The sequence below is a fragment of the Patiria miniata genome, unplaced genomic scaffold (assembly GCF_015706575.1).
Source record: "Patiria miniata isolate m_02_andy unplaced genomic scaffold, ASM1570657v1 HiC_scaffold_7, whole genome shotgun sequence".
NCBI lineage: Eukaryota > Metazoa > Echinodermata > Asteroidea > Valvatida > Asterinidae > Patiria > Patiria miniata.
Window position 1 is genome coordinate 40,270,655 of NW_024037074.1, and position 22,746 is coordinate 40,293,400.

At 40.7% G+C, this 22,746-nt stretch overlaps 2 protein-coding genes across 2 annotated transcripts; both read left to right on the top strand.

Moving 5' to 3' along the window:
- Positions 1-228: 228 nt before the first annotated feature.
- LOC119745833 lies at positions 229-12,843 on the top strand. Its single transcript, XM_038222463.1, has 11 exons — positions 229-522; positions 4,780-4,917; positions 5,716-5,738; positions 5,944-5,975; positions 6,436-6,493; positions 6,861-6,960; positions 7,772-7,883; positions 8,384-8,426; positions 9,206-9,276; positions 9,869-9,977; positions 10,966-12,843. The coding sequence occupies exons 1-11, from the start codon at positions 258-260 to the stop codon at positions 11,164-11,166; spliced, it is 1,152 nt and encodes a 383-aa protein (XP_038078391.1). The 5' UTR covers positions 229-257; the 3' UTR covers positions 11,167-12,843.
- A 1,805-nt stretch (positions 12,844-14,648) lies between these two features.
- LOC119744570 (transmembrane protein 26-like) lies at positions 14,649-18,970 on the top strand. The gene is made up of 3 exons (XM_038220555.1): positions 14,649-16,189; positions 17,078-17,246; positions 17,536-18,970. Exons 1-3 carry the CDS (start codon positions 15,999-16,001, stop codon positions 18,826-18,828), a joined length of 1,653 nt encoding a protein of 550 aa, XP_038076483.1. The 5' UTR covers positions 14,649-15,998; the 3' UTR covers positions 18,829-18,970.
- Positions 18,971-22,746: the final 3,776 nt, after the last annotated feature.

Below are 22,746 nucleotides of genomic sequence, written 5' to 3' on the forward strand. Positions count from 1 at the left end.
TTGATCTTATCCATTCGTATAATTAATCTTCTGCTGGATAATGAAATAATTTGAGCAAAATTCAAGGTTCTCCTGAAATCCTGGCCACGTATGGTGCATCGCTAGAGCATTTTCAGAGTGTAAAGTTCTTTCAAGAAATCGTACAGGGGAAAACAATGTTTTAAAATGTTCCTGAAAATGTTCCTACAAAACAATTTTGAAAGGCGCGCCCGCCCCGCCCCCTGCTTGGTGGTTGTCGACAGGTGGCGCTATTCAACATGGCTGCCTCCACTGCGAAATTTCCTTCATTCATCAAGTCCAAACTTTCGACGAAAGTTTGCATTGTCGTCTTCATTTTAGCGATAATTTTCTCACAGATCAGATTAGTGGTAATGGTAGGCCTATGTAAAGTTACCTGTGACACCTTGCCTTTGCCTCGGACGTACGTTGTTTACCGTCTGCAGCCGGGTGAAGTTATCGAGGTAGACGGCAAGTTGGTCGACAAAGCCTGGACCGAAATTTCTCCCACTGAGCCGTTTGTTGGTAATTAATTTGGGTTGTGTGAGCCTGCATAATTTGGACAATTGGAAAAAATGTTGCAACCTGACGCCACTTTTTTGTTTATATATCGTCTCAATGAAGGTCATTCATTGAAAAAAGGATAAGAAATGAACCTGGCAGTGGCACTGAGATAGTCCGAGTAACTTGGACCCAACTTATCGCCTTTTTTAACATTTGGACATGGTCTGGCGTACTCCTAGAACTATGAGGCTCCGCGTGAGCGGAGCCTCATAGATGTAGAAGCCCGCAAAATTGTCTGCAGCACAAAACACTAACACTAACGTTTCAACCGAACACTTGAAACGTGCATGCATATGATCGAGCGATGATTTTCGGTTCGCTCGGAGCGCGCCGCGGGGGGTACGGTACAGGCGAAATGATAGTATGTGCATGCGTACAAGTGCATGTACCGTACCCCCCGCGGCGCGCTCCGAGCGAACCGAAAATCATCGCTCGATCATATGCGTGCACGTTTCAAGTGTTCGGTTGGCTCAGTGCGGAAAGGGCATATTTTTCATCATTTTGGCCTAAAAACCGACAGAATCCACCTATGTTAGTTGTGCCCAAGGTACGTGAGTATGTCAAGAGGTAAAGTACGGAGTATAGGGGCAAACTGTGCAGCGGTTCTGTGTGAAATGTCTGCATTTTGATGGACGTTTTTGTACTTTATTAGTGTTTTGTGCTGCAGACAATTTTGCGGGCTTCTACATCTATGAGGCTCCGCTCACGCGGAGCCTCATAGTTCTAGGAGTAGGTCTGGCGATAGTAAGGTCCAAGCTAATAGCGCGACCTGGACAACATCATCCTGTCACTGTCCCAAAAACCAACATTTTCCAACAAAAAACATCAGATTTCACCTTCAAAACGGCCTCCAAATTACTACTAGATATGCCACCTGAGGTACAAGTAGACATCGATAATTAAGATGGTTGTACTAAAATTTACTTATGATCCGGAAAAAAAGTGAAATTTTCCGTTCATTTCGGAGAGCTTCCCTCGCGATCTTGAACACGTTAAATTTCCAATCGTGTTTAATGTTTGAACGACGCGATTTCTTCTACATGCCCAGCGTACATTCGATGGTCCCCGTATCCCGAGTGCGATTCCGTTACCGAGCGCGCGCGATGCATCGATTATGATAATGAGTCACGTTTGTAAACACATACATGTGCATTTCGAACTGTAAAAGGGAATCAGGAACCAGCTTGAACTGGTATCCGCCATAAAAGCTGCGCTAGTTCCCGACTTCTTATTATCGTTTGAAATACACATGTGTTTACAAACGTGATCCATTCTACTCATTATCATAATCGATGCATCGCGCGCGCTCGGTAACGGAATCGCACTCGGGATACGGGGACCATCGAATGTACGCTGGGCATGTAGAAGAAATCGCGTCGTTCAAACATTAAACACGATCGGAAATTTAACGTGTTCAAGATCGCGAGGGGAGCTCTCCGAAATGAACGGAAAATTTCACTTTTTTTCGGATCGTAAGTAAACTTTAGTACAACCATCTTAATTATCGATGTCTACTTGTACCTCAGGTGGCATATCTAGTAATTTGGAGGCCGTTTTGAAGGTGAAATCTGATGTTTTTTGTTGGAAAATGGGACGGTGTTGTCCAGGTTGCGGTATTAGCTTGGACCTTACTATCGCCAGACCATGTCCAAATGTTAAAAAAGGCGATAAGTTGGGTCCAAGTTACTCGGACTAGCACTGAGAAACATTTCCAATTTTGGTAATCCTTACTTTTAGGACCCCGTTCCTATATCATGTATATAGGAAGGGAAAGACTCACCAAAACAGTTGACTAAATGACACTCAAAATTGACATTCTGATACTTCTTGGCACATCTGAACAATTGGCAATGACACCTTCTTGAATATCAGCAGGTTTAATTTTGTGGAAAGAGGGCAGGGCTTTGATTTATGAGGGAAATTCAGGGGTAAAAGACGACGATGACAACCAGAAAACAGACTCAAAAACCAAGATGGCAAACGTGAATACTCGATGCGATGAAAGCTCGATGCTGATTGGCTAATGGCTGATAAAAAATTTAAAAACATCTTATTTATTTTTAGTCTGGTTCCCAGACCAAAAGATTTAGGAGTAGTCAGAATCTTTTGGTCTGGGAACCAGACTAATTAATTTTTTTAGCAGCCAATCAGCATCGGGCTTTCATTATGTAGGGCTTTCACGCGTGTGAGAACTACAACATGCACGTCTGACTGCGAAAAAAGGTAGGAAAGTCACATTTTCTTTGAAAGTGCTTTCAAAACTACAACTAACATGAGTATGAAGAAAAAAACTGCTTTAGCCTGCAAAAGTCACTTTGGTACTGGACAGTCATCTGCAAAAGTCAGTTTTGAACAGAACTTGTAAAAAATAGAGGTGTCCTAAAAGTAAGGATTACCCCAATTTTGTTAGGAAATACTTGACGTTAGACAATTTTCTTGACTCTTTAAAGTATAATTATACTTTGAACACAATCGCGGAAGTGGCGTCAGGTTGGAACATTTTTCCCCCTTTTTTTTTTACAATGTACATGTAGGCCTATCCTTGCATTCCTTTTTCTTTTTGTAAAATGAGATGAAATGAGTTTTACTTTTTTTAACCTAAAATCATGTTGGAAATAAATCTCAGGAATTATTAAACGAACTTGATGAAGTGTTTGTTTAGCTGCGAGCTGCATTTTTTCTGTTCTTAAGCTGGCATAGGCCTATCGTATAGCACCCTCATGCTCATGCATGTGTCCAAAAAAATAAATGTTGTCTTCTTTTATTGTTTTAAATCGAATGCTGTACAGAGTGTTTCATCTCTTTCTGATTTGTGGCTTTGGAAAAGGAGTTTTTTTAGGGAAATGAAGTCCGAAATTGTAATAAGTTGGAATTCCATTTCTTCATAACAACATCGTTGGTGCGGAACCAGACAAAGATTCATCCCGGTAAAATTTCTCAGTCCAAAAAAAACAGTCACTGCGCATGTTCAGTGTGTCGTGCCGGTACAATACTGCAAACAATCAGGGACCGGTTCATGGTCAAATATCCTCTGCCATTATTACACGTTGGGTCTATTGTTTACATTACTAGACCCATAGGCCTACATTTAGTATACAAATTACAATTGCACAAAGTAAAGTGTTTAGGCCAAGTCAAAAAATAGAATAGTTTCTTGTCCATTTCCTATTACCTCTGGCCCAATTTGTTTTCTTCTTTTTTTTCTTTTTAAGTTTTAAATAGGCCCTAATATTTTTAATGTATTTTGTCTTTATATGTTTCCAGCATCAAGGTAGCTATATGTATGCAAGTTCAAAATCTGGTAAAAAGGTCTTGGGGAAAAAAGGGCCTCCCACTTCCTTTTTTTTAAAAGCTGGATGAGAAACTGTTTTTTTTTTTTTACTTGGACAACACAGAGAACAAAATAAAGAAAAAAATAAAGACAGTACTAGGTTGCTTTGGTGGAGAAATTATTTTAATCGTTATGGAAGAAGGTCTTGTACAAACAATTACAAAGTAGGAGTCTCGACTTCTCCTGGCATCTGCCATATATATTTACCACACTTTGTTTTTGTAAATTTTGTAACACTTTGTTTGAAAAGACGTATACATACAGTGAAATCTGGATAACTCAAACTCTGATAACTCAAAACAACTGTTAAGTCAAACAAAGAATCCATTCCCTTCAGTAGTAATGATATACAACCGTGCTTAACTCAAAACTCTGCTTAAGTCAAATTTTAAACCTGTTCCCTTGAGGTTTGACTTATCGAGATTTCACTGTATTTAGTTTTGGACACACCTGTGATGACAAAAATTGGACCCAAGGCCAAAAAACAAAAATAAGTCGGTCTCTGGTCAGCGCGCGCGTCGATCTTAATCATGCGCGTCGATCTTTTTTTTTTCCAAAATGTTCCGCGGTAGCTCCAACAGCGCCCTCTATTTCCGCACCTCCTCAATTTGTTTTACCAAAAAGCACCAAGGAATGGGAAATGGCACCAAGGCAAATGATCGAAAGCACCAAGGCAAATTATGGAGGACACCAATGTACATGAGGACACCAAAAAAGCAAAATAGTACCCACCTTGTCTGTACAATCCAAGCTTGAAGACAAAAAAAAAAGCACAAAAAAAAAAAAAAGCTGCGTGGCCGCGTCAATTCCGGAACTTTGGTCTGACCAGAGACCGAATATATATTTTTTTTGGCCTAATATTAGAGTATTCAATTTTTTTCCCCCAGACATTCAAGGAAAATATTTTCCCAAACCTCGGTTTGAGACATGGGCCAAGCTGCGATATGACGACACCTACCTTTACATTGGCGGCTATCTGCAGGAGACAGATGTCTTTGCAAACCAAACCAAACATGATTCCGTTGGTGAGTGCTCTTCAAAACCATTTGAGCATAAAAATCCTACTTCACTGCTAGGTTTTTCGATATAGAGGTCACATATTTCTAAAAAAAATTCCTCATCAGATTCTGTAGAAGCTACAATAACATTGGTTGTTTTGTCCATCAGTCAAAGATTATGTTTGCTGACGCAGTTAAAGGGAATGTACAACATTTGCTTTTGCTGCAATTTTCAGAAATAAATGGATTGGGAGGATTAGTATGTTATAGCAAATATTGTTAAATTGACTTGCTTCACGTTTTGGGTTTGGAGATGCTGGAAAATCCAAGAAACCAACCATGTTCTTGTAGTCTGGTTCCCTGACCCCACATAAGATGAAACGGAGCAATTTATAGACTTTGGAGGATTGCAAGGTCAGAGAATCCGTCTAGAAGGCTTGCACCCCTTCACAGGTGTGTGATCAATTGCAAAGAAAATGCGGAATAACTAAATATGAAAAATAAGGAGCACTTTTTGAAAACAGTCAGTTTTCTCCAACGCTGGTCGGCCGACCAGCGTTGGAAAAATACAAGTTTTCTTGAAAATGTCAGAACACCAGAAGCCACGATTTTACAGGATGCTTTCGACTGTCATTCCCTAACAATCCAGTAAGATATTTCGTGATAATTTGATCATTTCGTTTTTTGATGTTTGCAAAATATGTTGTATCTTCCCTTTAATAATAATAATAAATATTGATTTATATATATCATTTGAAATTCCAATTGCACATTTTCCAATAAACTGATCCTAATTAATGCCAACTTTTCCCCCTTATCTTGCAGTTTTCAAAGACAATGATTTTGAGGTATGTTAAAATAAACCTTTCAATTTAAAGTGACTTTTGTTACAATTAAAGGTTGAATTAAACGTCATAAATATTTCAATGTTATCACATTTCAACATCATGAAATCATTTCATCAACATTCTTATCTCTAAATTCAGCTGAACACAGTTCAATTCAGTTGACCTGAATAAGTACAATGTATGAATTAATTTTTTTCCATTCTAGGTTTTCACTGATCCAGATGGAAGCACACACTGGTAAATAAATCAAGTTCTTTTACTCCGGGCATTATCTGCTATTTTTTAATGATCCCACACCTAAATTGGTGGTTTACAAACCCTCCCTCTCTAGCTGGCAATGTCAACAAGGCCAGCCCAGTAGTCAAAATAAATCAAGTAACTGTTTTTTAACAGTTGAGTGCTCCCTGCCTTCATAAAGCAGGATTGCCTCGCTGTGATTGTTATGCAACCTGATACAGCTCTGCTTTGACTGTAGGAGATTGGTAAGCCAGCTGTGCCTACCAGTCACCTGCTTTTGTCTGTTGACTGAATTTGATTGTCACAGTGCCTACAAGATATAAGATATGACTGTTAGTGACTAGCCTGTGTAAAAGGCATTGCAGGGGAACAGGATTGACTTTTTGACTGTCTGTGACTGATCAAACAAAAGGATAGGTTGATTTTATTTCAGCGTTTATTTCAATTGTTTGCTTGACAGGTACAAAGAGTTTGAAATTAATGCCATTAACACCACATGGGATCTCATCTTGAATAAGGTAGGATTCCCTTCAATTTATTCATTGTCCACTTTAAAGGCATATGGGATCATTTGCCTTTCGTACATTTTGTTTGTTTCCAATAAAAACACCACTCAAACCCAAAGTTCAGAACCTTAAACCTGTTGAAGTTTCAGCTCAGTGAATATTACAGTTTTCAAGAAAAAAACAGTGAAAAACCATGCACAACCATTTAATCACAGAACATGATTTTGTCGATAGCACTCTTTATTTCCAAAATTTAGCCAATTGACTGATTGTTGGAAATCACCTACATTTCATGATTTCTTCTACGTGACAACAAGCTTAGCAAGACAGAATTTTTTTATGGGGTGTTCGTTTGGCCCGCTTTGCTTCTTTATTTCAGCCTTACATCAATGGCGGCTCTCCTAACAGCGGCTTTGAGATGCCAACTATGAAGAGCGCCATCTATGTTGATGGACCTGTCAATAATCCACTCATTAATGGTAGGAGCAAAGCACATGAACCAAGTCTTGATAAAGTCTTCACAAGTCAATCACAAGTCATGTAGTAACTGGTCAAGTCACAAACCTTTCCAATGAACTGTGGTAATCCTGTTGTCATGTAACTTGTTACCCGACTTGTTCTTGACTTGTGATTACACCTTTGACTGAAAAGTAGTAAAAGAAAATTGCCGGGCTAATTTTTTTACAAATTCCATTTTGAAGTGAAAGTTACATGCTCTTGTTCTGTTTTATGAGGAATCTTCAATTGTTCATTGTTCAAAAATGACCTCATAGAATCTTATTATTTTTAATTTCCTATTTTCATTTAATTCTTGTTTTAACTGGGTAGTCCATTCAGTGGAATCCACTGGTCTCCCATGGTGCCCAGTAAAGAGAAGGCAATGTGAAGAAATTACAGTTTTAGAGGTGGGAGGAAAACCCCAGGAGAATATTCTGGGGGAAAACCCACAGAATCAGGCAGGGACTGAAAACCCAATCCACATATTGGCCCAGGCGGGATTCGAACCCGGGTCACAGCAGTGGAAGGCGATGAAAGTACCACTACGCCAACCCGACTGCCCAAAAACATATTGCTTTTAAATATTTCTCTCTTTGAATAAGAAAATGGCATGTAAATATTGTCATTTAAAGGATCTGAAGCCAGCACAGCATTATTAAATAAACATAGACGTTTCCGAGGAGAGTGATCGTATGTTTTTTAGTCAAAGTCAATGTCATTTATTCTGACAGGTAATATTCCTTGAAATACTGTATTTTAGTAAAAAAAAACAACTTTGTGCTTTTGTTTCAGATTCTTACTGGACCGTTGAGCTTGCCTTGCCTCTGAAAGACCTGGTTACGAATGACAGTGTGGCCAGGGCACCGCCTAAGAATGGGGACCAGTGGAGAATCAACTTCAGCAGGTAAATTTGTTTCCATAAATGGCGTTATACTAACTGCTTGGGGGGGGGGGTGAATCTTTTTTTTCTCTAAGGAATCAATTTTTGAAAATTGTCACAGTGTTATTAAAACAAAAGGAAAATTTAGCACACATTTAGTCTTCCCTGCAGTCATTAACTTAATCACTAATGAGCAGACTTAGTTGTTTCTGTTTCCTTTGATTGCCTTTCTTTGTGGAATCAAGCACAAGGTACTGTTATGTTTCCAACATATTAAGACTCTTATTAGGTTTAGCCAATGTGTTTATTTTACCTATTTTACTTGTTGATACATTACCTTCTTAGTTATTAATTTTCTGCGTTTTTTTTCTGTTAAATTCTATTAATTTACTCAATTTTATGCCATATATTTGTAGTTAATGTTGATTTTATACGGATTCCAACTTAGTGGTTGCTAATACATTTTTTACCCAACTAATAAAACAATAACGAAACCATTTTTTTGTGGTGTTCTTTGCACACAGAGTGGAGTGGCATGTTAGAAATGTCAACGGACATTACGAAAAGGTTGGTTTAAATTGAAATCATTCATGTGAGACCTCAGTTATTATGGCAGCAGTGAAAACTTTGGCTTTGATGTGAATGAACCGGTGCCAAGGGTATATAGTCATCTATGATAATTTGTTGATGATTTATTTGTTGTAAAGATGTTTTCCCCATGCTCTTTTCGAGTTTCACTTCAAAAACAAAAATGTTTTTTTCAAATGCAGTTTTCCTTAAAATATAAAAGTAAAAAAAAAAACAAAGTTATTCACATGAGACATCAAATGAAAAAATAAATCACAAAAATCAAATTATTGGCTGCCAGACAATAAGTTGTCTCTTGCAGGGTGGGTTCTAGTGTGCAAAATGAAATTCCTTTTCCAGAGAGTTGCAGAGGCCTAAAATTGGGAGAAAACAAATCAATTCTTTGAAGAGCGCGGGGTATGCAATATTTATTTATTTATGTATTTATTATTTCGTTCTTTCTGGTAATGAAACCAAGGCTTCCTCAAGAACGCCCTAGACACTGTTGCTCGCAAGCCTGAAGAAACCTGTGGAGAGGAGACAATGAGAACAAATAACAGTTTTAGAGGTGGGGGGAAAACCCCAGAATAGTATTCTGGGGAAAACCACAGAATCAGGCAGGGACTGAAAACTCAATCCACATGTGGACCAGGACAGGAATCGAACCCGGGCCACAGCAGTGGAAGGCGAGGACAGTAACCACTGCGCCAACCTGACTCCCCTAAATCTACATATATCAATTATGTGCTTTGATTTCTTGTTTCCCGTTTGCCTGGTAGGTGCCAGGTCTTCCTGAAGATAACTGGGTCTGGTCACCACAGCACGTCATCAATATGCATCTGCCAGAAAGGTGAGGAAACAATGTTTGGCTTTGAATCATCAAATAACTACTTGGAAACTTCCTGGGTTAAATACTTTACAGCGTTGACAAGGAAAATGGAGTAAAGTAGGAATTTAGTCTCAATGCCTGGTATGCTGCACCAATGCGCTATACCAGTTGAGCTACCGGTACCTTGACCTGTGTCACAGCTTACAAGACTGTCATTTAATCTTTTCATTGGGCAAAATTAGTTAAGTTTTGCAGCATTGTACTCGTACTCGGCAACCTAAGTACTCGGCAGTACTCGGTACTCGGGAAAAAGTACTCGACTACAACGCTGGTGTCACCATACTGTATTATTGAAATGTAGTCCAAGCCTATAGTTTACTTACAACTGATTTCCCGAAAATTGGCATAGCGGCACAATTTCATAACCATTTCGAACATCTTGGACAACAAGGATGATTACACCTTTCACAGGTTGTTTGTGTGTTGATTTCCCATGGGTTGCAAAACAGTTGTTGAACCAGCCCTGCCCGCCGTTTAGATACATGTAATAGTTTTGTCCGACTTTCTGTATGACTGTTGCCGATAGGAAGGTGTTTTTGTTTGTGTGCTTTAGATGGGGAATTATTCAGTTCAGCACAGACAAGGTAAATGGTAGCAAGTTCATGCGAGATCCCAAGTGGCCCATGTATAGCAGTCTGGTGGCGGTATACAATGCTGAAAAGGTAGGTGGCAATTGATCTCTGAGAAATGGCTCTATTTTGGTGTAATTAAAGGTCTCAAAACTTTTTTGTTGGTCCTGTTTTCTTCTTTTTGTTTTCACAACACACAGATAGATCACAAAGTGCCAGGTTTGTTTTCTAAATAGGCAATTATAATTTTAAGATTATTTTTGAATAAAACTTAAAAAAAAAAAACTGGCAGCTTAGGTCTTAAATGTAATGAAATTTTGAGGCAGATTTATTAAATCACGGATACACTTTCCAACACTGACTTGACTTAATGATGACATATGCCAACCCCTACCCCTCTTTTGATGACTACAGTTTTATTTATCAATGGTCTTGCCAGGATTTTTTTTTTTCAGGGCAGGAACATTTCGTAATGGCAATGTTATATGGGGGAAACATTCTTCTAAGGCTGGGAGAATGTCAAGGAATTACTTGTTGCGATATGTCACCAAGGGCGGATCCAGGGGGGGGGCCAAAGGGGGCCATGGCCCCCCCCCCCAAAAAACGAAACCAAATGACATTGCAATAAAGGCAGGCAATGAGTACACCACCATCTTTTCCTCAAAATAACATTGGTTAAAGTGGTCAGAAATTGCCTCATATCGCACCACAGAGCATCTAGAATCCAAAAATTTTTCGGGGCCCTTAAGCGGGCCCCGAACCCCACGCCGTAATTTTTTGACCCACTTTTTGGGGGGACCAAAATTTCTTTTGGCCCCCCAAAAAATTGTGTTCTGGATCCGCCCTTGTATGTCACACAATTGTACCCCAATTCAATGCACAGCTTTTCTTTTTGCGTAGATGAATATCGTCCTTATTCTACTTATACCCTTAAATTTAACCATTAACTACTGTACCGCCCAAAAGCAGCCTGCCTGTTATTCCTCCATAGCGCCGAAACTCATCCCCGCACCATATGGTTATATGGGATCATCACAATATAAACACAATGTAATACAAATGCTAATGGTCTAATTTGCAGATATTCAATGCCATAGCTGGTTACTACACAAGCAACCTTACTCAGTTGGAACTCCCCAGCTATGTGACCGAGGGACTGTGTGCTGGCAAGCCACAAATCACGGTCATCAACAACTACAATTTCAACGCCACAGTCAAACCACTGGACTCGACTTTGCCTACTGGCCATGTCCGAGATGATAGATACATATGGTTTTCTTAAGGTTGCACAGTACGTCTGAAATATTGCAGCAATTTTTTTTTTTTTAAATAAGCATTTTGAGGACACCTCAACCACAGATTCTGACTTCTGATTGGGTGAAAGTTTGTCACATGATATTTTCTCGCCTCATACTGAAAACTTTTGTGAGTAATCTTAGTGACCAGTTAAACGTCTTTGTGTGTGTTTTTCTGACACAAAGGCCTTTTCGCACAAGACAAAATTCGGGCTTGATGATGCAGGATTGATCAAGGGTTGAAAACGTGCGGCGTTTCACACTTGAACATTTTTAACCCTGCGCCAACCCTGCGTCAACCCTGAGACTGGTTTCACCCGGGTTGAGCTCAACCTTGCCCCAAACCAGGGTTGAGATTTTCAACCCAGGTTGAAACTCAGGTTCCAAACAGTAGTACCTGAGCAAAATAAGCGATGAGGGTTGAGCTCAACCTTGCCCCAAACCAGGGTTGAGATTTTCAACCCAGATTGAAACTCAGGTTCCAAACAGTAGTACCTGAGCAAAATAAGCGATGAGGGTTGAGCTCAACCTTGCCCCAAACCAGGGTTGAGATTTTCAACCCAGGTTGAAACTCAGGTTCCAAACAGTAGTACCTGAGCAAAATAAGCGATGCGGGGTTAAACAGGGGTTTGAAAAACCAAAACCTGAACCTGTATCAAATAAACATGGAATGCTCATTAGAAGGCTGATGAGATCAGCTTGGCTAGTTTTGCTATATCACCGAACCAGTGCATATTTTTGTAAGATATCTTGTTTGCAGCATTGTGCAAAACAGCTTTTAGAAAGTTTTGTACGTGTATGTCATTTGAAATGAAGTTGTCTTAATTTCCTCAAAAATTCAATGCGAATGCAAAGGCTTAAAGCTAGTAGAATGCTGTTGGAAAGAGAAATGTGGGATATTGGCAAATCTTAATCTTAAAAATCTGTGAGACAGGAAAAAAATATATAGAATGGAAAAAGTGTACAAATAATGATTTGGGAGTGCAATGGTAAGAATAATTTTATGAGGTGACAGCTGGAATATTCGCTTTCACGAGGCGAAGCCAAGAGGAATGGAACATTCGTCTGTCACCGAATTAAATTACTCTTTCCACTGCACGAATGTGAAACAGTCTTTATATGTTTTATACAACACTTGAATAAATCCTATTCATCTGATTGGTCAGCGCCACCAAAAGGCTGACCGTCAATGGAACTTCCATTTAACGTGGAATGGAATTTCTATTTTTGCGATGCTGCTGCGTCGTATAATTTAGTGACACGTGATGAACGACACACCAATCAGATGACGGGAATTTACTGGGACGTTGTATAAAACAAGATAAAATTACAACTTGTTCATTGCCAATATGTGTGGTACTTTCTTTACATTACAAATTTCAATTGAAAGCTAATTAAGGTTTATTTAAGTTATATTTGTCTACAAGTTTTTTTGTTTTTTTAAATTGTAAACGGTCGTAAATGAAATGTTGAACTCTGAAAAACCTGTATCAGTGCTCGACCAACTGAACTAGCTTACCCGAAGTTGATCAGTTTCAAAATTTGTCAGCGTCACATCAGGGGCGGATCCAGGAATTTTTGAAGGGGGCGTGTTCATCAGCATAAAATTAGGAAATGTAGACAGGTTTTTGTCTCCGGCCTCCGAAAATCAATGGGGGGGGGGGGGGGGGGACTTGCACCATACTTTCAATGGGGGCACTGTTCAAATCTGACGATTATTAACACTATATTACAGAATAGTGTACAAATACCCCCTAACCAAGCTTGCTCTGTCTGTATTTTATGCACACGTGGACATTATTACCAGAACAGGGGGGGGGGGGGGGGGGAGTCTTATTATTTTATTTTGAATTTCTTTGAAAAAAATCCTAATTTTTGACCACCACCTCCCCCCCCCCCGGATCCGCACCTGCACATTATCTTGTTAAAAGCACATGCTTGATTTCAAATATATGTGGTGCAATTTTCGTGGTCTTCGTCTGCATTTTAAGGATAAACCTGAAACTTACCTTGTTTAATGCCCAGCGTCAACATTGTAAATTGTCTTTACAGCGAGTCTCACTGGTTTAAAACCAATAAAAAAAGGAGACATTTAACATGAATTTTAAATTGTATTTTGATTTGCATGTTGCACAGTGCCCGGTAGTGTTCAATCCTTGAAAAACTTGATAGTGTTTATTCAGCTTGGATATTATTTTGGATATTTGTACAATTAGAGTAATTATCGTGAGCAGAATGTAACGTGTACTTCCATTTCATCCAGGGAGAGTAAAACTATTCTTTAATAGATGTGGTCACGCCAAGGAAAAGAAGTTTAACACAGGCACGATTACCTATATTGACCCAGAATACACTACAACGGAAAATCGAATGCATTGATTACAATTGTTTTGACTTGTCACAATTTTTATGCCAATTTTGAGCTTTGTGTTAAAAATGCAGCAGGAAAAAAAACGCCCAAACATTTAAAACACTGTCATAACCCACTGGAAAATCATATTTATCCTTGCCTTAAAAAGGTTAAAAAGAGGTTACTGCGTGCATGCATTATTTGATTAAATACATTTTTTTGAAATTATATTTTAGGGGGGGGGGGAGATAAAAATAGAAATTGACGGTCAGCAGCACTTTCAGGAAAGTGCAGACTGTCAACCAAAGCAAGGCGGACAACATAATGGATGAGATCAGCAAATTGCATCCAGTGAAATTTATGAGTGTCTTGGGAAATCGACGCTATTAGTGTCGTGTACTAGCTGATTATCATTGGCGCAGTCATGTGCGTGGCTAATCTGTTCTAGCATCGAGTTTGATGTATTATTTACCAACAGGGTTGGAAGACAATATGTAACTCGGACAACAGCGAACTAATGATGGGGTTAGTGCGGGTATGCAATTAAGTGTTAGTGGTATTTTTCATTGTTCAATTCAGTTTCAGAGGGAAAATGTATATATTTTCCATTGATACATGTGTGTATAATTAAACGAAACCAACTTAGTATCGTGTGTCTCTCCACAAATTGGGTAGAAGAGATTTAATTAAAAAGACTTTTGGTGGTAAAATGTTGCGTTGTGTGGGCCATGTCACGTGAGGCACGCTCCATAGGAACGTTTGGCAACAGTGGCGTCGCCAAGGGGGGGGGGGGACGTGCCCCCCCTGGAAAACCTAGTGCCCCCGAGTGCCCCCCCCCGAGTGCCCCCCCCCCCCCCATCAAATGCTGGTGCCCCCCTATCCTCTGCAAAATTCTGCGCGTTGTTAAAATTATTACCTCAAAAATAGCAATTTCTTGAGATATCTTCAGATCGAATTTAGCATCAAATGTGGCACCATTTTGCATCTAGCCCATCCTCCGTATGCAAAAATTTTGACGGCGATCCGTATCCACCTAAGTGCCCCCCCCCCCATCAAATGCTGGTGCCCCCCCCCCCCCCCTGTGCCCCCCAGACTGAAAAGTCTGGTGACGCCACTGTTTGGCAACCGAAGCATTGTATATGAGAGAGAAAGGATGTCTCGGGTAGAACACAAAAGACATTTTCCAAGTTGATAATGGAAATATCTTAGATAGAGATTTTTTTTCCTCTGGTAGATCGCCTGCAAAAAAAAGTCCCCCGTACTTTACTTGTTTCTCGGGGGAAAAAACCCTTTAGGTCATCGGGTCATGTTCAAATGTTCGGCATGTCATCTCCAGATATTTAACTTAACTAAACTTGATCTTTTACGATTGATGACTGTGTTGATTTCCATGACCTCCCTTTCCAATATACCTCGAAAAAAATCGGTGTCACCACAACACAAAGGACATGAGGACTCTCAAGCAACATTTGCTTCATACACTGATGAAGGATGGGGATGATGATGATGATGATGATGATGATGATGATGAATTAAGCTCATAAGTTGCTCGCGTGCGGTCTAAATCGCTGTGCACACATCCGCTGGGCGGGTACTGCTTAAGTGGACAATTACTTAAGACTGGTCCCTATACCCCCAACAAAAAGAATGAGCACATTCAAAGCCAGACGGAAGGAGCAGGGAACCTGTCTTAGTAAATATCCTGTCGGATGAGCGTTCAAAGACGGGTCATCAGTCATCCGTCTTCGGCTTGGCTGTTAGTAGGCCACATCGCTAAGGGCTGTGAATTCACTTCATGACAAGCTGATTGCAAGGTTTTGTTTAAGCAGTCGTGGTTTGAAAATAAAAAGATCAACTCAGGTTCGTTCGTTTTTTTTTGCCTCCATTTCTCTTTTTGGATGCCACTCGTCTGTCTGGGAATCGGGGCGTAGCGAGTTCTAGTACGCCGACAATACATCCATTAGACTCTCAAGATTGTAATCACTACAACAAAAAATTACAAGGTTTGTATGCGCGTGTCTCGCAAAGTGCACCCTCGATTGTTTGTAGAAGGAACAATTAGTCGTGAAACGTACTAAAAGCCGACAAATGGTGAGTTGATGAGTTTGCGCGGCATGGTTGAAGGCTGGGTCCGATTCATTGTCGTTAATGATTAAACGTCACCTCACTCTCTGCCTCTTTCCGGAGCGTTGCTAGGGAAAAGCCAAATCAGTTTCGGTTCCACGTTTTAGCTGAGAAGACCATTTTAATTCCGGCCAGCCTTTTAGTGACTCGAACGTTGCGATAATTGTGTGTGCTTTTGTGGAACCTTAAATCACTGTCATTTGGTACACATACTGAAGTCGCAAGACATGAACGCAATTGTTTTTATGCAGGGCTGTTGGTCAAGCGATTGGGTAAGAGTTTGCTAAGGTGCTGACTACACTTAACGTTTCCACTGCTTCACAAAAAGCATCTTGAACATAAAAAATGGCTCGGTGCTGTATGATTATCAAGGGGTCCCTGGTTCGAATCCTGTTCTCGATTTTGGTGGGTCTGTGTGTCTGGCTGGTCAGTGCAAAGGACGGACGACTCTGGATGCTCTGGGTAGTGTTCTTGCTTCTCATCTTCATGGAAGGCGCCTACACGCTGGGAGTCAAGAAACACGGCTCATGGAAGTGGTAAGTCAACTTTTATTTGTTTCTCGGAAGGGGAGAGGTAGCTCTCACCATACCAAAGTATTGTCTAGTCAAAGTCCTTTTCGTGTTCTGAGAATTTCTGATAATTTGTGAAAAATTGTGCAAAATTTGGCTTTCATGGAATTGTAATGACATCATAGTTCCTAAAATTCATCACAAGCACCCGCTCCCTCCAAAAGTGAAGAGTTTCAAGAACATTTGTTTTCAAAAATTAAGGCCTACTTCTTGCGTTTGACAGTTGGTGCAGCAAATTTGTTCAAGGAAGCTCCTTTCTTTTCAAAAGACAAAGTACATGTATCTCCCTAAATGGTCCCCAGTGCTGGACATGTGCTCTGTCACGGAATAATCGCGACTGCGGAATTGAGCCTACCAGTCGCGTAACATAAAGGGACAAGGGGCACGGGCCTCCGTTGGAGGCTTGTGCCCTCAACACTCTGGTTTTTGATCCCATAATTTGGGGAAAGCAAAAATGAGCTTAAATTGGTTGTTGACAGCCCCCCACCCCCCCCCCCCCCAAAAAAAGTCCCACCCTTTGGAAAAACAGAGTGGCTTTAATATCGGGGATGTACAGGGTTCATAACTCAGCCAAGGAACAAATTATGAGGGAGTTTTTGGCATCGTAGTATAACAAATTCTAGCGGAAATGCCATCAAACCGCCCCAGTTAAAAGTGCCATGATGAAATACTAAACATGCATCGTGGATGATACACAACTTCACCTGTTTTATTTTTGACAGCATGTAAGGCAGAAAAGAAGGGGAGCCAACATTCAAAGTATCTCCGCTGATACAATTTTTGATTAAAAAAAAAATCGGTTGCCCTCTGTTTCATGAGTTTCCTTAAAAGACTTTGGTTCTTTTTCTCCGTCAGGTTTTCACCGACCATGGCCTTGTTCCTGATGTGCACCGTGCCGTGCCTGTGGGTCATCGAGTGGGACGTGTATCAGTTGCGCTACAATAATTGTGAAGTGACTGATGACGTCGTCGTCACGTGTGAGCCTTTCAATAAAACACCACTGCCTCCCATCTTCGGACATCAGGTAAGCCGAGACACAGAAATAGTTTCACATGCACAACCTGAGACTCAATGTCTGTCTGGGGCTTTGGTCCATCAGATCATTCATTTTTCGACGTCATATTAATTCAAAGAAAACGTTGGAGGTGACGTTAATGCGATTAAAAGTGATTCAGGTTTTAATTAATGAACACCCTCATGATTTTCAATTGTTTTCGTTTTGCACAAATTATTAATGAACCATTCAAACTTCTCTGGTCAAGACAAATGAGTAAAAGTATTGTTCATGTAACTTCATGTATGTTCGGTTGCAGGTATCTTTGCCGGGTCTTGAAATGACATTGCCAGAGTGGGGGCTGATTCTGCATCAACTCCTCCTTTTTTCCCTCATCCTCGGCAGATGGCTTCTACCCAAAGGGGAGTTGTCACGGGACCAGCTCTCCCAGCTGCTATTGGTCCAGATCGGCATGGCGGCCGACATTTTGGAGTTCGTGACGGAGGGAGTGAAGGTCGTCCAGATTTACGACAACAATGATTTGCACGTCATTGTGCTGCTGAGCGTCTGGACGTGGAGTCTGCCGCAGTTCACTCTCAGTCTGACACTCACTAAAGGAAGAAAGAAAAGGGTGGCTGGGGTAGTACCTCTGGGTCCGGAATCCCGAAAGAAGCGACTGGTTAGATTGAAAGGAGGCAAAGAATCCTCCGATCGCTGCCACTTTTTTTGCGGCACAGAGACTTGGGCCATTCTGGTCACTTTGGTCATGCAGGATTTACCGTTCCTTGGCACCCGTCTGTACCTCATCTTCAATCCCCTAGTGCCCCTCACAATCCCGTTCTTCTTCTTCGCTTTCAAGAACGCCCTGCTTGCCATGCTGGAGCTGTATCGTCTGGCGGTAATTCTGCAAGAGTACCGGGCAAAGCGGAAAGCCAGAGCGGTCAGGGTGGGCCCGGAGTCTTCTCACCCCGAAGCCATGGAACTCGGAGACCGGACGGTGGCCACTCGCCCCGTGGTGCCCATTCCCTCTGATGACCCCAATCCGAAGGTGGTCGACAAGACCGCATCTGTCTGGTTCATCTCCCGTTTCTTACGCGGGTTTGGCGACCACGAGCAACAGTTGAGACACAGGAAACATGCAAGCATCCAAACCGAAGGGCCGGGTCACTTAAACGACCGTGTTGGCTTACTGTCACCTAATTGGCACTGTCGTACTGGGGACTGTCAGGACGATGCACATAACGAACTGTCTACAGGCAATTACAGGGAGAGTCAGACAATGAGAAGTGGGGTTGTCATGGGGAGTCCTGGCGGCGAAAACGGCCACAAGAATTGTGCGTTTGTCGTCGACTTCTCCGACGAAGATGAAGGAGCGACCAGTGGGGTGCATGATGGTGTGATTGGGGATCACAGTGGTGATCTAAACTCAGTCTGTGACCCAGATGCCGGTGGTGAGGTTCACGGTGGTGGTGACGCGATGGGTTCTGGCGAAGAAGGGGAAGCGATCCGGCAAAGCATCTTTGCAATAGTTGCTATTGTTGATGAATGTCATGATGGTGAAAAGGGTCAGGGTGGTGATGGTGGTGATAGTGGTAATAGTGAAAAGGAGTGAGACATGTTTTGAAGAAGGAATTCAAGAGCAGATTTGAGGAAAGGTACAGAGTGCGAAGATGTACATAAAGTATGAATACATGTATTGCCAGAACGTTAAAATCTTCGGCAAAATGCGTGCGTTATTGTCGTTATTAATTCGTTTGAAGGGTAATGTAGAAAAAGTATGTACTTTTTTGTTTATGTCGTCAGCAACATCACGAAGTAACACCCATGTACATACCAGTCAAAACATTCGGAGAAAACGGCATCTGAAGTTGAACGCCTTCGCTTCTAAAACGACACTTTGCGTCAAAACGGCAGAATATTTTCAGTTGTGTTTCTCGTTGTGGACACCTGATGAATTGAATTTATTAAATCTGCTGTTTTTCAGCCGTTTGTATATTAAATCAACTAGAAATAAACGAAAAATGTGCGTGTTAGTTTGTGACACCGAAAAAGCTGCGAAACTGTAAATTTTCGTTTTCACGAAGTAACACTCTTCAATGTATACAACACGAGGAAAGTGCAACTTCAGGCCAGCGCGCGCCATACATTGCAGTGGTACATGGAACTTGAGTGTTACTTCGTGAAAACGAAAATTGTCACTTTTGCGCAAAAGTTGCATGGATAATTAGCGTAATTATTAAAGTAAAGCTCTTGAAGCTTTGAAACTTCGTGCAATGGTAGGCCTTGATAAATAATGTTTAAAAATGTAAAAAACTGAAAACAGAAAAAAAATGCTTACGTGGAGTGTTACTTCGTGGTGTCGGTGACGATGTGAATAGTTTTTGTGCACTATCTGAAATAATTGCGGCCGCAGTATGCCTTCGAAAATTATATTTCAAATCATGCCTTCCATGCTCATTTGTTTTTGAATTATACTAAATGATATATGTCATAATAATTATATATTTTAGTTTTTAGCTGGTGATGATCATATGTTGTGACTATTTATATATCTAATTGCAAAATTCGAGGTTCGCAATAATGTATTTGGCGTAATTTGACAGATATTTGTTCTGTAATTCTATAAAAAAATACTTACGCACTTTTAACAAATGTATAATTAAAATAAAAATGTAGGCCTAGACTCATGTAAATGTACAACTTAAATGTTGAGTGCCTTTGACCGACGGCTTAAAACTCATTCGGTTGTTTTGTTTGTTCAACCAATGCTTAATTAAATAAAAACGACTTTCATGTCTGGCGATAACGTTAATGTTAGTGAAATGCGTTAATGTTCACTTTTCATATAAGTTATGAACAGAGCTTGAATTTTGTGGATTTGCAGCATCGCGCGAATCGTGGGTATCAATTTCAATTCGTGAGAAACCAAGTCGAAAAAATATTATGGGTGTGGGAACAATAACAGGAACTAATATGTGTAGCGGTAGCTAGCCCTACGTTCGAACCAATTAATTAAGTTCTGCTCATCAAGTTAAAATTAAAGTCGTGTTGAAGTATGGGAGGTAAACCTTTGAAGGCCCATCGGGCCTCAGTTGTATTGAGGTTATTCTCATGGATGTGTTGAGGTCACTTGAAAAATGTGTGTGATTCAAAAATTAAAAAAAATATGCGCCGATTGTAAAAGAGTTTGGGATGTATCACGGTGAAATTTTATAGCGAGGTATAAATCAACACTGAAGTTCCAGCTACAGTCCAACAAAGTTTTGGGGATGGGCCCAACAAACATTGGGTAACTTTAGTGGTCCCTATTACTGCCGGTACAAGCCCGATACTGGTCGGTACTCGGCCAATTTTGTAGGGGGACATTCTGAAGCCAGTTGGCCTGGCACAGTGAATTCCACGATATTCTACGAAAGGATAGGAGTCAAGACTGTCGGGTGCATACGATAATGCGTGCCCCTCCCCCCCCCCTCTCTCTCGCTCCATCCTACTAGCCTGCATATAGGAGTGCACTGAACCAATTGAAGCCCCATTGAAAACAGTGTAAAATCAACAAAGTTCAGGGCCAAATAACATGCAAGCCGACATCACTGGGGTTTCTCAAACAAAAATTAAATAATTGTCTTGTACTTCATCTTTTCATTTCTTTTCAATTTTGGGTAGATTAGCCGATTACATTTTTAAATATTCACACTAAAACAAAATCACCTTCCGAAAAGTGATAGTTCCCAAGCCTGCATGTAGCCGTTTTACAAATAGCATCCTTCCACTTTCTCAGGACCCATTTTTCAACCGTAATTTTATCAAGCCTGCCCTCAGATGGAAGCTCAAAAACTAGGGAGTTGATCCTTGGCTACATTTACACAATTCCACCCTTTTGAAAGCCAAACGGTCTCCGTTTTCAAAAGAAACTGTGGGGTCACTTTTTATGCTAATCAGCTCGCGTAGAAATTCTCACTTGAATTAGTTCACTGCACCCATAGATGATTGTTACAAATTGGAATAGCGCCCTCAAATGTGAGGGCGCTATATTATTTTCAAGGAGGTAAAACATAGTCTGGTTCCCAGACCTGACAATTATTCCCGTCGCTCACGTCTAAATTAGGTCAGGCAGCCTCCATGGCTAAAAAATAAACATGACGACATTGATGTCCCTTTTTTGAAAGCTCGGTTTCGTTTTGATTTCGCTTTATCACCTTTAGCTTTTAAGGTTCTGATCAAATTTTTGAATAAATCACTTGCTTCGTAATTATCATTCAGTTATGGTAATACAGTCTGATGTTGCTGTAAGAGGCCGACAAATGTTGATCTGGATTCTTCAAAATTAGGCACCCAAATTATAGCACTGTTAGCAGGCGGAGCCAAATGAAGGCCGAGTTTTGGAAAACTCGGTAACGGTCGTCAAATTCAAAATTGTACATGACGCAGCAAAAAGTTCGCCCATACGATCCGAGTATATTTGATGCGCAAAATCGTCGTTTAATTTCAAGTTTTCTAAATGAAATGAAAGGAATGAATATTAATTATCAACTCAGTTAAAAAAAAAATAATAAGCAATTAGCAGTTAATTAAACCTATATTAGGCCTAGGCCCCCCAAAAAATCTTCGGTCTCTAGTCAGACCAAAGTTCCGGAATTGACGCGTGGACGCGGCTTTTTTTTTTTCTTCTTCAAGCTTGGATTGTACAGACAAGGTGGGGTACTATTTTGCTATTTGGTGTCCACATGTACATTGGTGTCCTCCATAATTTGCCTTGGTGCTCTCGATCATTTGCCTAGGTGCAATTTCCCATTCCTTGGTGCTCTTTGGTAAAAAAAAATTGAGGAGGGGCGGCAATAGAGGGCGCTGTTGGAGCTACCGCGGAACATTTTGGGAAAAAAAAGATTGACGCGCATGATTAAAATCGACGCGCGCGCTGACCAGAGACCGAGTTATTTTTTTTTGGCCTTATACTCGGAAATTCTCGGGCGCTACCCGATTGTCGACGAAACGAATTCGGCAAACTTCGGAAATTTTCGGAGGAGGAATTCCTCCCGTTTTAGTCACGTGACGTGAATTGTATTCATGTGACGTGAATACAATGTATTACCGGAGGCTACCGGACCTAACAATTGCGGTCCTACTAAAGTGCGTCAACAAGCGTCAACAAGCGTCAACAAGTTTTAGTAGTCGTTAAGTGCGCGTCAACAAATTTTGTGTAGGCTTTTGAACAATAAAAACAGCTTTATATGGTAGAAAAAGCAATAATAAACATCTTCTGCATATCAATTAAAGTTAAAATTACTTAAAAAGTGGTTTTCCAGCGCGAAATCTACGACGGGTTTTTCGGTTTAGTATTGGCCGCCATCTTGTTTGAGATCTACATACTACGCATGCGTGGAGTGTACCATTCACGCATAGGGGTTTCTTTATACGTTACACTTAGCGAAACCTCGTTTGGTTTTTGCATTGGGATTTTTTGGCAGACATTGTGAACAGTGTCAGTCGGCATATTTTTCAAATAATTAGCCAAGTACCGTGAACAAGTTTT